We start from the raw sequence: 17,012 nt of genomic DNA, 5'->3' as shown, positions 1-17,012 counted from the left end.
TGCAACTTAAAATCATTTTAGTTTTGGGTGGAGACTGCTATTACAGTGTTAATTCATTTAAATTAACAGTTAATGCAACTCAAATTTGTTAATTCCACTTAAGATTGTGTTAGGCTTGGGAACTTTTTTGGAGGACGGTGGTTGCTTTTGATTCATTGGACTTTCAGTCTATTAAAAAAAAAGTAGGTCCCTATCACATAAACTATTAGTTTGGTCATATCTCTCCTATCTTGTTCTTCTGCAGTTGACTTTTTGGAACCCATGGTAGTACTTTATATTTTTGCCCATTAGGCATCTTATAAGATTCAACCCATTGTTCTATTCTGTTGAGACATTTTTGACTTCTCTTTCTGTCATACAACATGTTAACTATTCTTCCTCACTTTGTCATCTGTAAATTTGGTAAGTATGCCATCTGTTCTTTCATCCATGAAATGAATAAACATATCGAGGAGACTGGACACCAAGGATATTGCAACAAAAGAAAAACCTTCATGCTAACAGTAATCACAATTCTTTGAGTCTAGTCATAGGAATCTTTGAGGTCAGATCCAAACCCCTCATTTCACAGAAAAGGAAACTGAGGCCCAGAGATGTTAAGTGGTTTACTCTGTGTCACAAAGCTAAGTAAGTGTCTGGGGTAAGAGTCAAAAACCCTACCGTGATCTAGTTGACATTTTCTCTTTTTTTTTCTTAAGAATATTATTAAATGCTGTCTTAAATGTCTCGTCAAAATTTAGATATACTAGGAACTCTACGTACGGGGATTTGGGCAAAATGTCATGGTTGATTGATAGAACTTTAATAAAAATTTTAATAGATTTTAAATTTTATAGATTAATAGTCAATGAGGCTATGACAGTGAATAAGATGTTCAGGGAAAAGAATGTGGAGAAAAGGAAAAAGAGAGACCTTTCAATAAAATATATTTAGTTTAGAAACCTCTAGTGACTCCAAAGATGACAAGCACATACTCTTTCGAAGAAACCTTACTTTCAGAGGCTGAGTAAATGCCCTATTGATATGTTTTGACTCTTTCATGAAAACTCAGCAGTCTTATGAGAATAATTATTGTTACTGACAAGTCATTAGGGTACGTAAATAGTTAAGCTTATGCTTATACTTTATAGCAGTGGAAGAAGAAAGGGAATTGTGAGTAGAGATAGGGATGACTTGATGGGACCTACTACACGTCTGCAAGTTTGGGAGACATACTCAAATGTTGTTTTCTTTGGAATATAGAAACTGAGGTTTAGTTGTATTTTAATAAACATTTGATTTTGAGTTAACTTTCAGAGTAAGTTACTTTTCAGTCTATAAGGGCCAAGAGAATCTTGAGGAAATTAGTGATAAAAAGTTTATCGTATTTATTTCTTGTCTCAAACCTATCTATAAGATAGTCTCAGAAATACAACATTTTCACATTTTAGTGAGTAAATTCCTTAGTTGATAAAGAGGAACACATTTTAAAATGAATTAACTTGATTTACATTTATGAACAACTCCCTAACTTGTCATTAATAACGCATGGATATTTTAAATTCTTAACCTATGCTGACCTATCCAGCATGATATAATAGATAGAGACTTTGCCTTAAACTTAGGAAGACTTAGATTCAAGTTCTGTCTCTGACAGTATTCTAGGCCAGGGCTTCTTAAACTTTTTCTACTTGAGACCCACAGTTTAAGAAACGCTTAGGGCAACTCTCTAAAACTAAAAGTTGCAGAGAAGGTGCCACGCACACCTGGAAACTCCCTTTACCAGTGAAATCCCATTTCACTAAATAGCCATTATGTGTTTGTTATCCATCATCTAGATCAGGGAAGCTACCTCTTTAAGCTTGATCTTAAAAGGTTTTGCTCTTATTGGCACATGCCATCTCTGCAAGGCCCTGTTCCTTAAGAACAAATCTATTTGACTTTTGCTTTTTTCCCCTGCTTGCCACTGACTTGATTGATCTCCCTGCCTCTAGTCTGTCTCCACTATCTTTCCTGACATCTGACCATGTCACTCCCTTACTCAACAAACTCTAATGCCTCCTTATTACTTGTGGATTCAAATACAAAATCTACCATTTGGTATTTAAAGCCTTATACAAACTGTCTTCAAAATACCTTTTCTTTCTAATTATATGTATATGTATATGTATATGTATATGTATATGTATATGTATATATATATATATATATATATATATATATATATATAAAACTTCCTTTTAAACATTTTATAATATCTCTAAAGCTGCCTTCCTGATAAAGCACTTTCCATTTCCTAATCATATATCTTTGCACAGGCTTCCTGGAATGGTATTCCTTTATCACCTCTGTCTCATAGAATGCCTAGTTTCCTTCAAGGATACTTACCTCCTACATGAGGCCTTTTCAAACTTCTCCCTACTTCTCCTCTCCAAAATTATTTTGAATCTGTTCTGTGCACTTACATAATATACTTGTGCATGTATGTATATTTCTCTGACAATGGAAGCCCCTTGAGGGTAAGAACAGTTTCATTTTTTACCTCTGTACCTACCATAGTACTTAATAAATGTTGGTAGATTGATCCTCATTAATTGAGAGCTGAAGTAACTGTGGTTAGCAATGACTACAAAGTTCATGATGAAAGCAATGTATGGGAAGTGCTTGGAGTCCTTGGTAGGAAGACCTTATGTCAGTAGGTCTTTAGTTCCTTTACATTGGAAAAGAGATGTTATGAAACATGGAACTGCTCCTTAGAATGATAAATGTTTAATCACTCTGTGTCCCTGTCTTACAGAAATTCCTGAGAAGCCACTGTATAGCCCGCTGAAGCCAAGGAGTTACCAGCTAGAGCTTGCCAGCCCTGCTTTAGAAGGAAAAAATACAATAATATGTGCTCCCACTGGTAAGTCCACCTCCATTCTTTCTCCTCCCCATATGAGGGAAAAGATTGAGACCTGCCCATCTTCCCTCTTCATGCTTTTTTGAAAGAACTGCCAAAAAACATATATGGTCCCAATTATTCTTATCCCAAAGTATTTTGTCGTTAATGCAATTTAAAGTTTGTTAATTCAGTTTAAGGTTGTATTAGTTTGAAGTGAAAGACTGTTGTAGAAGATTGTTCTGGACACCTGAAGATACGTGTGGGTATTCTAGCAATACAGATTGCAACCCCTCCATTCCTAAGTAGATGATCTTTATGAGATTCTGTAGCCCAAAAAGAAACATATCCTGGTCACTGACCTTTTCAATGCTGAACTTCTCAGATAACCTAAGCTAGTCACTGAAGGACAAATGTAGACCGATGCTTGGGAGCCTTTCCAGCTTGGCACAATATGACAGAGCTTGTACTCAAGACTAGTCTAGACTTCAGGAACCTAGAGTCACTCACATATGTTGAAGTATAATAGTATAAATTTAGTAGGGGGAGGACAAGGAGGCAGCAAGGAAGATTGACAGGAATGACAGCAATAGTAGCTTCCATCAGCCTAGCAGATTTAGGGGAAGGTAGCAGAGTATGACTGTTGATGGGATTTACAGATGAAGAAAAGACTTTTTTAAAAGTGACCCCTTTCAGGATACCCATCAATTGGAGAAAGTCTGAACAAGTTGTAGTATATGAATGTAATAGAATACTATTGTGCTATAAGAAATGATGAAGAGGCAGGCTTCAGAAAAACCTGAAGAAATTTGTATGAACTGATGTTGAGTGAAGTGAGCAGAACCTGGAAAACATTGTACACAGGAACAGCCAAAGTGTGCAGCTGATTGACTTTGATAGACTTAGCTCTTCTCAGCAATGCAAGGAAATAAAAACAGTTCCAAAGACTCATGATGGAAAATGCCATCCACATCCAGAGAAAGAATTATGGAGTCTGAATGCAGAATGAAACAGACGATTTTCTTTTTTGTTTGTTTTGTTTTGTTTTTTCTTTGTCATGGTTCCTCCTATAAATTCTAGTTCTTCTATATACAACATGACTGATATGAAAATAAGTTTAATAAGAATGTATATGTAGAGCCCATATCAGATCACATGCCATCTTGGGAAGGGGGTGGGGAAGGAGAGGAAGAAAATTTAAAACTTATGGAAGTGAATGTTGAAAACTAAAAATAAATAAATTGATTGGAGCAAAAAAGTGACTGCTTTCTATTATTTTCCTTCCTTCTATGTGAAAAGGATGTGGGAAAACCTTTGTTGCACTTCTCATATGTGAAAATCATCTAACAAATAATCCAGCAGGGCAGAAAAGAAAGGTTGTCTTCTTGGCAACTCATCTTCCAGTGTATGAACAACAGAAATCTGTATTCACAAAGCACTTTGAAAGGCTGGGGTAGGTATAACTGTCAACTCAGCTTTTTTTCTTGTTTCATTCAAGTGCTGCTGCTTTGGAAGAGGCAGTATACAGCAGTAAATTTGAAATCAGCAAGATATGAGTTCAAATCCTGCCTCTGACACTTAACTGGCTGTGTGACCTTGAACAAGTTATTTTACCTTTTCTTCATCTGTTAAAATGGGGATTAAAATAGTAACATCTGCCTCAAAGGTTGTGAGATTAAAGTGAGATAATATACATACAGCACTATTCAGACCTTAAAGTGCAATATAAATATTAGACGTTATTATTTGTTATTATCATAGCATTTCTCAAATTTATTCTTAAGGCATTATGCATCTTGTAATTTTTGCTTGAGAGGCAACGTGGTATTATAAATGGTTTCTACACTGTTCTAGACCCATTGGCAATTTAGCTAATGCTTAGTGCTTTAGGCAACTCTCTAAAGCTATATGCAAGCCAAGTTGCTGAGATACACCAGACAAAGAAATTTTCCTGCTGAGAGTTCTATACAAGTATGAAATAAAAGATTCAGACCAGCTTATGGTCTTCCTTAAGTTGTACCCAGAGTGTTAGGTAAACTAGAAATCATTACCTCTCTGGCCAGATCTTTCTAGATGAGTAAGCAACTTGTGCAGACATAAATTTGACACGTCAGATATGGCATTTCAGTCCCATATCTTACAGTTGTCTTAACTCTATTTAGCATGAGCCTGCCCTGGTATTCTGAGAGTTAACATACCTTCAAATAAGAGCTGTTTATGCCCAGGTAATAATGGCTTCATGTGGCATCAGCCAATCCAACATCTCCTATTTCTGATTCCCCACTCTTATCACATTGGGTTTAAAGGAGAGGGATAGAGGCAGGACCTGTGATTTCATTGGGATAGGGTGCTCCTAAGTATAGAAATTCCCTCTGCCGATGAAGTTTAGTAGCTTCCTGACAACTCAATTTTATGCAGTTGCCTAGAACCTTAAGAGGCTATGTAATTTGCCCAGAATTACCCATCGAATAGATGTCAAAACAAAGATTTCAGTCTATGTCTTCCTGGCTCCAAAGGCCGTCTCTCTATCCATGTTGCTTCTAGTTGAGATTTTTAATGGAAAAATCTCCATCTTTCCCCAGGTACAAAGTTGCAGGTATTTGTGGAGAAATAGCTGAGGATGCTCCTGTGGAACATGTTGTTGACAACAATGATATCATTGTGCTGACCCCACAGATCCTTGTGAACAACATCAAGAGTGGGACCATACAATCCCTCTCTGTTTTCACCTTGATGATCTTTGATGAATGCCACAATACCAGCAAAAAACATCCTTATAATGTGCTCATGATCAGTTACTTGGATCAGAAACTTGGAAGATCAGCAAGCCCACTGCCTCAGGTGTGTCATGAATGAAATTAGTTGTAACAGGCCCCCAGTGGCAGCTGACTGACTGTCACATCACAGTATAAAGAGTAGTAGCTTTGGAGTCCAAAGGTCTGGATTCAAATTCTGCTTTTGATAGGTACAACTGCACAAATGACAATCTTCCTGGGCCTCCATTTTCTCATCTGTAAAAGGAGAGGGTCAGTCAGTAAGCATTTATGAAGTACCTACTGTGTGCGAGGCATTGTGCTAAGCACTGAGGATATAAAACAAAAGAAGTTCCTGCCCTTGAGATCACAATCTTACCTAGAGGATTGGACTGAGATGGCCTCTGAGGTCTCTTCAGGCTCAGGATCTATGATCTTAACTCCTCAGTGATAAGAATATTACTAATACCACCTTTTTTTTTTCAGTGACAGTTCTGATTTTTTTTGGTGTGTCATAGACCTGAAGTGCTAGCAGCTGTTATTCTTGTTATTGTTATAAAAACTATTACTTATAGGCAGTGTGATGTAATGTTCAGAGAGCCAGCCTTGAAATCAGGAAGACCTAGGTTCAAGTCCTTGTAGTCACTTAACCTCCAGATTGCAACAGGTTTTGTGGATTATCCAGAAGTCCTAGATCCAAGAAGACCTGATCTGATCTTAGACATTTACTAGCTATATGACTCTGGGAAGGTCACTTAACCTTTGCCTCAGTTTCCATATCTGTAAAATCAAGTTTTATTATCCTTCATCCCAAGGTTGTTTTGAGGATCGAAGGAGGTATTTGTAAGGAATTCTGCAAACCTAAAAGCATTAATTAAGTGCTATTATTATTTTTGTTGTTATTATAGTTCCCCAGGTAATTCTTCAGCCATCAGTTGCAGAACAATTGCCAGTATGCTTTGGCAACCAGGTGGTGTAGTGATAAAGTTCTGCACTTGGAGTCAGGATGACCTGAGTTTGAATCTTGCCCTATGCACTTACTAGGTGTGTGGACAAGGATCAGATGAGATACTGTGTACAACTGTGAAATGTAAAGTACTCTATAAATGTTAGCTATCACTATTAGAGGGAGATTCCTCACCACAGAGCTTCCAATACAGGCCCCCCATTATATGTCACGCATAATATATTTACAAAACTCCTATATATATATAGCACTTGACTTTGTAGAATGTTGCCAAGTTCTCTATAACATTTTTCTACATCATTCTCTGCAACACAATTCTGATCTGTTTGCTTTTCCTTGTAACACTTTAAGGCAAGATTAACAAGTGGCAACCATGAAATGGCTTTCTGGTTACCTTTAGTACTACTAGTTCATGTGCTCATAGATCTAGAGCTGCTAGGGAAGGACCTGAGAGGCTCTTGAGGCTAGCTCATTCGTTGTATTTTATTTTTGTCTCTAAGGAGTTTATTGATATTTTACAAATTGACTTAGAAGACAAAGAATATTGCCGATGAATGGGAAAGTTTTATTAAGTACAAACTGTGTCAAGTGCTGGGGCACAGTCCTGTTGTTTTGCAGAGGAGAAAACAGATCTCGATAGGTTAAGTTGATTTGTTTGAAGTCACACAGGTAGTAAGCATCAAAGCTAGAACTTGATCCCAGGTCCTCTGCCTCCAGAGACAATGCTCTTATCACTGTACCACACTGCCTCCTTACTGTATCATTCCTCCAAAGAGAATTTGTGAACCTTTCTATTGAATTATAAATGTTTTAATATCTTCTAGTGTCCTTTAGAGCAAGAATATCAGTGTTCATTCCGCATCTTTTTTCTTCTTTGTCATTGGATAAAGGTTTTAAGTTGAGGATCAATATTTAAATTACATATTTAATGTTTATAGATATGCTAAATTTATAGATACTAAGTTAGCATCTTCTACCTCTTCTCCCTTCTCCCTTTTTGCCACTATCGATGTATAAACAGAAGGAAAGTGTTCAGATGGAATTAAGAGCTAATTTGTACTTTTTCTTCTCTTATGGGCTGCTGTGGCCAAAAGATTTGTTACTTGTTGGCAATCCCACTTGATATACTGTGGTGGATAATAATTGAGGATACAATCCTACTTATAACATTTATTAACAAAGCAAGTCAGTGGATTCCTCAAATAATCCAAAAACTCTGAATACAAAGTGAGACCAATTTTTATGTATTAAAAACAATTAATCAAATAAGATCAATTAATAAAAGAAAACAACCAAAATACAAAATTAGGTAATCTGATTTCTAATTGGAGGAAAGATTAGGGACTTTGCAAGTTGGGAAGGGGAGAATGAAAACATGCAGTTAGAAAAGAGTTGACCCATTCCCTCCTTCCCCCCACCCCCCTGCCCCATCCCATCAAGTGTTTGGATTCAATCAAAGGAACATGCAAATAATAAATGATTTACCAGTACAGGGTCAGTTTTCAGATAAGACAGATAGGTTGTTTGAAATGTATAATTGTGACAAAACTCCTTGCATCAATCTTTGGATCTGACTGGGTTTTTGGTCACCATAACTTAGGTCCTTAGTTATAATTCTCTGAAAAGCAGGTAGAGGTGGTCCAACTTCCCAGCCACTCAGGATTAGGTTCAAACAATGCAATAAAGTTTTTTCACAATTCCCACATTTGAATAAAGTTTTCTCACAAGACAGAAATTGGACCAGACCCGTAATTGAATAGAAAAGGAACTGAGTTCTAGAATTGTCACAAGATGGAGTCAGTGTTGGTTCTTTCAATTCCCGCAATACTTGGGTAGATCCCAGACAATGACTGATATAGTCTGTTGCAGTCACCTTGTGTGAAGTTTTTCCAAATGCTTCAGGGTCTAATGCCTGTGTTCCACCAACATGGCCCTCAAAGGGTCTGGATCATTTCCATACCATAATGATGGAGCTGAGGAGAGCTTGAGTATAGGTGGGCTAGGAACTAGACCTCTTTATTTCATTGAAGACAGGAACACCCAGGTGAGGAAACTCTTGCTACCAATGTAGGTCAGCACCAACTGTGAAACTTAAAGTCTCAGATTCTCAGCCCTTTTTGTACATCATGAATCAATCCCTTTGATAGTCTGGTAAAGCTGATTGACTACTTCTCAAAAATGCAAAAAATAAAATACACAGGATTACAAAGGAAACCCATTATATTGAAAAGTTATTGATATACATGTATATTATTATATATTATATGTATGACATAATATACCATATTATACATACATATGTCTACTGTATACTATATGTACATATACGTGTGTGTGTGTGTATTCACACACAACCCACACAAGTTCAGAGCCTCTTGTTTAAGAGGCTCTGTCTTAGAGAGTTGCCCAGAACAGTGAGAGGTGACTCTCCAGAGTCATACAACCAGTATGTGTCAGGGGTAGGATTTGAATCCTCCTTTTCCTGGGCTCTGAAGTTGGCTCTTATTGTGAGCCCTTAAAATTATTCTTACCTTCTTCCCAAAGGTGATCTCAGTAATACTTCATAAGTGTATGGTGAATTGAATTTGTTGACTTTTCAGCCTCCCTCTAAAATAAATCAGGCCCTATGGCAGCGTCTCCATTTTATGGATGGTGAAAGAACTGAAAAGAAATCCCTCAATAAATTAATGATAGACCAGGGATTAGACTGCCCCTCAGCCCCCCAGGCCAGGATTCTTAGGTAGTTTTGTAACAATTTATTCAATAAATTGGATGCTTGAAGAATAGCTAGGATTAACTCAAAACTGCTCTTTTCTTTCTTGGGGGGTGGGAAGGGCACATGAAGGAAAATGAGGATATACTTAATAATGAACTTTGTCCTGTAAGACCAAGTATAGATCAAGTTGCAGTCTTAATTGTTATTTTAATTAGTTATATGACCCAGAGCAATTCACTCAATATCTGTTTGCCCTAATTTCTTCAACTGAGGTTAATAATAGCACCTACCTTCTAGGCTGTTAGGATAAAATGAGAAAATATTTGTAAAGAGCTTAGTACAATGTCTGGCACATAGTAGGTGCTATAAGAATGCTAACTATATCATCATTAGTAGTAGCAGTAGTAGTTACACTGTGTATTGATTTTATATAATTACAGGCTATGTATAAATTACATATTCCAATTATAATTCAGTTATTTCTCATGTACTCCATCTTCACTTTTGTCTCTTGGAACTCATCTCAAAACACCACCTTCTAAATCAGAAATTCTTGACATTTATGTATTTATTTGTTTGTTTATTTATTTCACATTTTAACATATTTGGAAGTCTGATGAAACCCGATACTACTTTGGTTTGTTCATTATATTCATAATGCTTCTAAGAGATACAACGGATAGAGTCCTCGACTTAGAGTCAGGAGGACCTGAGTTCAGATCTGACCTCAGAAACTTAATAAGCTGTGTGACCTTAGGCAAGTCACTTAGAGGTAAACTCTTCCTGCTTCATTATTTGTAAATAAGTGATTAATAATAGTGAGATACATGTAAAGTTCTTTGCAAACCTTAAAGTACTATGTATAAATGCTGGCAATTATTGTTGTTGTTTATAATGGAAGGAAATGTTGAATTCTAGTTAGAGATTAATGAAAATAAATGAATTAATTAATGAAAATAAAGATTTGTTTTTTTTCCAAAGTCCACAGACCCCTTAAAAGCCCATGCACTAAACTGAAGTCTTCTGATCACCTCAGTCACTAATGTGCTTTCTCCATAATTAGCTTGTATTTATTTCACATATATTTATACATGTTGACAATCATTTAATATAAATTTTGGACTTTAATAAGGGCCAGAGTTGAATTAAGAAGAGCCTGGAGCTAATAGTCTCCTTTGCTCTTCGAAGCAAACTCAGATAATGCCTCTTCTTATGTCAACGAAGCCAGATAGGGCTGACTTAGCATTCTTACTGAGACCTTTAACTTAAGACACTATCTTGAATAATGGGACGTTTTCCATATCTTAATATTTTGTGGACATATACTATGTTATGGCATGTTAATAGTAAAGAAAACATAGACATCTTGGGTCATAATTTCAATTGAAACTTTGCCAAACTCGTTATCTTATTGTACTTACAACCTATGCAATTAAGAAATTCCTTTCTAATGGTCTAGTTAATCACTCATGGAGACCATAAATCTGAAGGACACAGACCACCTTGGATTGTCCTGAAACAGACTTAAGCCTGATTATTCCTATACTGAGTAGCCAGATCCAAATACTAGCTCCGTGGATCCACGTATTGTTAATTTTAAAGGGAATAATAAATACGTATGTATTTAGCCTGTTGCCTTTTCTTTAACCAAATTTTCAGGTCAACAATGTATATGTTGTCTCCCTGAGAGAAGGTAAGGCCTTCAGGTGAAAACCATTTGCTTTTTCCTTCTTATTTTGAAGTACGTATTTTCAGTGCTTAATAAATGCTTATTGATTTTTTAAAATAAACTTATTAAAATAGGTACACAAGAGAGCCTTAGAACTAAATCTTATATTAAAAACAACAGAAACAAAAACACCAGGCAGGGTCTTGAATTTTACGCCATCTCTGGAGCCTTCTTTTCACTTTGAAGTCATTTAATTTTTCCTGTGAGCACTCCTACAGCAGAGGTGTCAAACAAGAACTCTAGCAACTTACAAGACTTGTGATCACAGATGAACTAGATTAAAATCTAATTGGGAAAGAGTTAACAAAATAATTAAAAATACCATGAAACACAGATGATGTTAATATGTGATTTTCTAACTTAATATGGTACAGCGGACACCTTTCAGTGACCCTGTTTTAAATCAAGTTTGATACCCCTGCTCTACAGGGAAAAAATTTGCTTTGGTGGAAAGAATGCAGAACAGGATGGGAGATTTTGGTTTTAATTTTGGTTCTAATCATGAAGGCAATTTATTTTTCACTATTGAGCATTTTTGGTTTTTTGGAAATTAGGACATAAACCAGATTCTTTGCTAGTGCCTAATATTTACTCATTTAGTTTGTGCTTCTTGAGTGCCATACCTTTCTGCTGTCAGAATTAGATACTCTTTGCTCTAAATGTCAGGAAAGTAACTTCATTGAGTCAAAGGCTTGTTTGTGAGATTCTTTTCCTCTTAAAAAAAAGTTAACTGTAGGAAATGGGCTAGGTGACATTTTTAGAAACTTACTGCCTTTTTTTTTTTTTTTTTGAGGTACTTGGGGTTAAGTAACTTGTCCAGGGCCAAACAGCTAATAAGTATCTGAAACTGGATTTGAACTCAGATCTTCCTGATTTGAGAGCCTGTGCTCTATCCACTTTACCCCCAGTTGCCTCAAAACTTGCTATTTTTCCAAGATATGTAACTGTTGGGGTAATTGTGTGTTCTCAGATCATTGGATTGACTGCTTCTGTAGGAGTTGGTAATGCCAAAGATAAGTCTGATACAATAGAACATATTTGTCAGCTGTGTGCCTGTCTTGATGCTTCAGTCATATCAACAGTAAAGAAGAATGTGAATGATTTGGAGCAAGTTGTTTATAAACCAGAGAAAGGTAAGTGAGGTCTAGTAGTGAATCCCTTGGGACTCTATTTTATTCAGCTGTTAACATTAGGTACTTGACTCTCTTTTGTTCAGTTATTAATATTAGGTATTCTTCGATCATGCTCCTTAAATGAGTTCAGGCCATGGACTTGGAACTTTCATCTCTATTTATCATAGAGGATCTCTTCCCACTCCTTATAATAAATCCATTCTCCTCTTGGAGCATCTGTTCTGATGCTTTCTTTACTCACTCAACAGTGGAAAAACACCAGTGGTGTTGGATCTATTGAGGCCAAAACTCCTGTTAGAATGTATTTATTGGCCAGTTAGGTGGTGAAGTGGATAGAGCACCAGCCTTGGAGTCAAGAGAACCTGAGTTCAAATCTGGCCTCAGACACTAGTTATGTGACCTTGGGCAAGTCACTTAGCCTTGTTTGCTTCTATTCCTCATCTGTAAAATGAACTAGAGAAGAAAATGGCAAACTACTCCAGTATCTTTGCCAAGAAAACCTCAAATGGGGGCACAAAGTGTCAGACATGACTAATTGACTAAACAACAAGAACATCAAAGCAGATTTAAGTGTCTTGGTAGATAGAGTGCTGGACTTAGAGTTAGGAGTTGAGTGCAAATCCTTCCTCAGACACCTATTAGCTGCAGGACCCTGATCAAATCTCTTAAATTCTATTTGCCTCAGTTTCCTCATGTATGAAGTGGGGATAATAATAGCACCTACCTTACAGTGTTTTGTGAGTGTTAAATGAGATGATATTTGTAAAGTGCTTTGTAATCTTACAGCACTATATAAATATTATTATTAGTTAACGTGGCATGGAATTGGGAGATACCAGAGCCGAAAGTCGTCTCAGAAGAACAAATTGGCTAAACCCAATTTGGGTTTTGAACATATCCAATCCACCAGGGATAATGCAGGGGAGCCACAGGGTGAGGTGATTTAAAAAATATGAATTATTGAAGTCCTCTTCTATTTCTCATTTCTATGTAGAAATTTCTCATTTCTATGTAGAGATGAGGCCTATGTGTCAGGGTCTATGCTAAACGCTTCACAAATACTATTTCATTTGATCCTCACAACAACCCAGGGAGATGAGTGCTATTATTATCCCCAATTTATATTTGAGGACACTGAAGTAGAAAAAGTTGAGTGACTTGCCCAGGGTGGCACAGCTAGCAAGTGTCTGAAACTAGATTTGAACTCAGGTACTCCTGACTCCAGGCTTGATCACCTAGCTGACTCAGAGATAAGATGTCATTGGCAGAATAATAATAGCTAACATTTACATACCATTTACTATGTGCCAGGTACTGTTCTAAGCATTTTCCAATTATTAGTTCATTTGATCCTCACAACCCTGGAATATAGATGCTATTGCTGTCCCTATCTTACAGATGATGAAACTGAGACAAAGGTTATGATTTGCCCAGGGTCATACAGCATTTGAGACCAGTTATGAACTTAGGTCTTTCTGACTCTAGGCCTGGCGCCCTATCCACTTCTTCACCTCTCTGCCTCAGAGGCAGAATATCACTGGCACAAGGATGTCATAAGCAGATATTGTGAATTCCAAATGACAAGAAACAGAGTTTAGTGGCCAGGAAAACACCCTATTGAAAAAGAAAAGTTGACTCCTTTTCCTTTCCTTTTGAATCAGGGAGAACAGAAAATGAGGCTTCCATGGAAAATCAATGTGCAGAATATAGTGTCAGTTGGATAGAGCTAGATAACTAGAGAGAAGCAGTGAAAATGAAGTTTAGAAAAAATGGGAGTTTGCCCACAGTCTAGAGAAGAAGAAGTGGGGTTGAGTGATAGGAAGTGGGACAAATTGGTATAAAAAGTAGAACCTATAGATTTAGGTTGAATCAGCAAATATGTTATATTCATATTAGTTGAAGGAACTGAGGTACTTAGCCTGGAGAAAAGTTAAGATGATTGTAAAGGCTGTTAAGATGTTGGTTTAAAAAGCTGAAAATAATCTTTAGGTTATTTAGAGGACTTATGAGGAAGAGGAATATTTGTTCTGTTTGGTCCCAGAAAGAAAAAAGTAGGAGCAGTGAGTACAAATTGGAAGGAGATAAATTTAAACTATATGTAAGGAAAACTACTCACCACTGTGGCTCCCCCACAGAGGGAGGGCTGTGTGAGGTCACCAGCCTCATTTTCTCTTCCAGGGCCATCTGAGTCCAGTGGCTTGATATTCATCAGGATGACTGGAGATGGCATATATAGATTAGGGTGAATCTTCAAAGCCAGGCAGACAGGTTTTTGAGTATGTATGTTTTTTCTCTTTTGTACTCTTATCACATATATGCACACATATATACATAAACTTGTACATGCACACACACACACAGACACACACACACACACACAGACACACACACACACATGCTCAGCTTTTCCCCTAAGTTTCAGTTTGACTTCCCAAATTGTCTATTTGGAAATTTCACTTTGGATATCCCCTAGACAAACTCAATGTCCTGAATTCAGTTTAGTATCTTTTTTCCTAGACTCATCCTCTTCCAAACTTGGTAAATTTCTGTTAAAGGCACTACCATCCTTCAGACTCTCAATTTCATAACCTTGGCATCATTCTTGATTCCTCGCTCTTCCTCACCCTACATGCCCAGTCAGTTGCAAAATTTTACTGTTTCTCCTACCACATTTCTCCATCTGATTGCTACTCATACTTTAGTTCAGTCTCTCCTCATGCTTTGCCTAGAATATTACAATAGCTACCAAAGTAATTATCCTTATATAGATTTGGCCATGTGACTTACCTACTCCATTGACTTTCTATTGCCTCTACAATAAAATAGAAACCTATTCTCAGCCAATCCTTCTGTCATCACTGGATAGTCCTCCCTGTTTCCTATCCTCTGTAAGCCAGCCCACTTGGCCTTGTTTGTGTCCCCTCCACACCACAGTCCGTTTCCTGTCTCTGATTTTTCACTGGCCATTCCACATGCCTGGAGTGCATTCCCTCCTTACTTTCACATCATAGAAGCACTCTATTCCTTTAAGATGGAATTTAGGCTTCTGTTCTGTGTTTAGGCTTCTCCCCTCCCCCAACTGTAGGTATCCTCCCTACCTGAACTGTTTTGTATCAAACCACTTTGAATATGTATTTATTCACTCTATGCTTGTGCTATATACACTTATATACATAAACTTCTCTCCTCTTTATGAGTAAGTATAATTTTACTCTTTGTATGTATGTATATCCCTAGTACTTAATGTAGTGCCTGGTAGATAGGTGCTTAATAAATGTTTACTGGTCAGTGACATAGACTGAGATATATGTATACTTATTTAGAGGAATGGAGGCATATGGAAGTTACATGATTTGCCTAAAGATATGTAACGTGATTAGAATGAATGCATTCTAAACAGACTAAGCTTATTCTCTTCTCATGATTCTAGTGTTTAGGAAAATTGAACCACAGCCTGTCAACAAACTTAAATTTGTGATTTCTAAGCTGATGGAAGACATAGAGAATCTGATAGAAATGACTTTTAAAGAATTTGGTCTGACCCCAGAATATCAACTAGGTGAGTGAATATCTTAAATTCCCCACTCTAGCACACATATACACATTTACATATGACCTACTTATATAATTTTTGTGCTGTATCATTCATTGTTCATAACTGGTAAACCACAGTCGATTTTAAGTGGTCCAATTTTCTACATAAAGCTATCCAGATATTTCATATTTCTCTGTTTTTTCTTCAAAGCTAACATCTTTACTAGTGCCCTTGATCCCATCTTTCCCTTCCATAAGATCATAGATTTAGAGATGGAAGGAGACATGAAGCTCATCTGGTTCAACACATTCAAATGGGAAAACTGAGGTTAAATGACTTATCTATTGTCACGCCAATAATAACTGTCAGAAGCAGTATCTGAATCTAGGTTTTCTTATCTCCAAGTCCACTGCTCTCCAGCACCCCCAGGCATCCCTGCAAATGGATCATTGTCTGGCACTTACCTAGCTTTATCACCTACACCTCTCCTTCTTATAGAAGTATCAATTATAGAGCTGGGAAGAACCTTAGAGACCATAAATCCCTACAGCCTGGCTAAACTGCTCTAACTTGTCTTCAGAAAGCACAACTGGCATATTTTTCTGCTTTTGCTCTTCATGTTTCCTCTAGCTGGAATGTCCCAAACCATTTCCAGCTATTAAAATCTTAGCCCCTGATCTGAGTCTTATAGAGAACTTGTCCTTCCTCCTCTTTCCCCCTCTACTAAGCTTTTCTTGATTCTCTACAGTTAGAAGCAGGACTATTCTCTCTCTCTCCCTCTTCTGGATTTCCATCAACACAACTTTTTAATCTTTTTTGTTTGCATGTCATTCATTATTAACCATATCCCTCTCCTCCTCCCTGCCCACCTAGTCATCTCTAGCAGACAAAGGATAAAAAAAGCTGCAAGTGGTTCAGTAAGTCTAACCAGCACATCATTGAGGTCTGATAGTATGCACCCATAGTTCTCTGTTCTATGCAAAGGTGAGAGGGAGGTACATTTTAATTTCTTCTTTGGGGCTAAATTTGGGCATTATAATTATACAGGATTCAATTTCTTTCGTTCTTTCCATTTATATTGTTGTAATCGTTGTACAATATTAGTTTCCTGATTCTGTTGATTTATATGTCAGTCTTATGTCTTTCCATACTTCTCTGAATTTTTCACATTCCTAATTTATTATGACAATTGATATTCTGTTATATTCATGTAACAAAACTTATTTGGATATTTTCCATTTGGTGGACATCTACTTTTTCCAACTCTTTATATCCATAGAGTGCTGTTATGAATATTTTGGTATGTATAGGGACTTTCT

At 36.9% G+C, this 17,012-nt stretch overlaps 1 protein-coding gene and 1 long non-coding RNA gene across 2 annotated transcripts in view; one reads left to right on the top strand and one right to left on the bottom strand.

Moving 5' to 3' along the window:
• RIGI (RNA sensor RIG-I) overlaps window positions 1-17,012 on the top strand; it is an 80,388-nt gene that overhangs the window by 22,847 nt on the left and 40,529 nt on the right. Inside the window, exons 6-10 of the mRNA XM_072612731.1 lie at window positions 2,777-2,884; window positions 4,160-4,313; window positions 5,443-5,701; window positions 11,996-12,158; window positions 15,589-15,717. Of these exons, the coding sequence (XP_072468832.1) occupies window positions 2,777-2,884; window positions 4,160-4,313; window positions 5,443-5,701; window positions 11,996-12,158; window positions 15,589-15,717 (813 nt within the window). The remainder of the gene's footprint in view (window positions 1-2,776; window positions 2,885-4,159; window positions 4,314-5,442; window positions 5,702-11,995; window positions 12,159-15,588; window positions 15,718-17,012) is intronic.
• On the bottom strand, window positions 3,958-15,593 carry LOC140506054 (uncharacterized). Its single transcript, XR_011967752.1, has 3 exons — window positions 14,275-15,593; window positions 9,112-9,241; window positions 3,958-5,871 (listed from the first exon to the last, which is right to left on the bottom strand). It is a non-coding gene; the product is annotated as an uncharacterized lncRNA (long non-coding RNA).

Source organism: Notamacropus eugenii, chromosome 1, assembly GCF_028372415.1.
Source record: "Notamacropus eugenii isolate mMacEug1 chromosome 1, mMacEug1.pri_v2, whole genome shotgun sequence".
Taxonomy (NCBI): Eukaryota; Metazoa; Chordata; class Mammalia; order Diprotodontia; family Macropodidae; genus Notamacropus; species Notamacropus eugenii.
The sequence above is the reverse complement of the archived record's forward strand: the minus strand, read 5'-3'. Positions and strand labels throughout refer to the sequence as shown.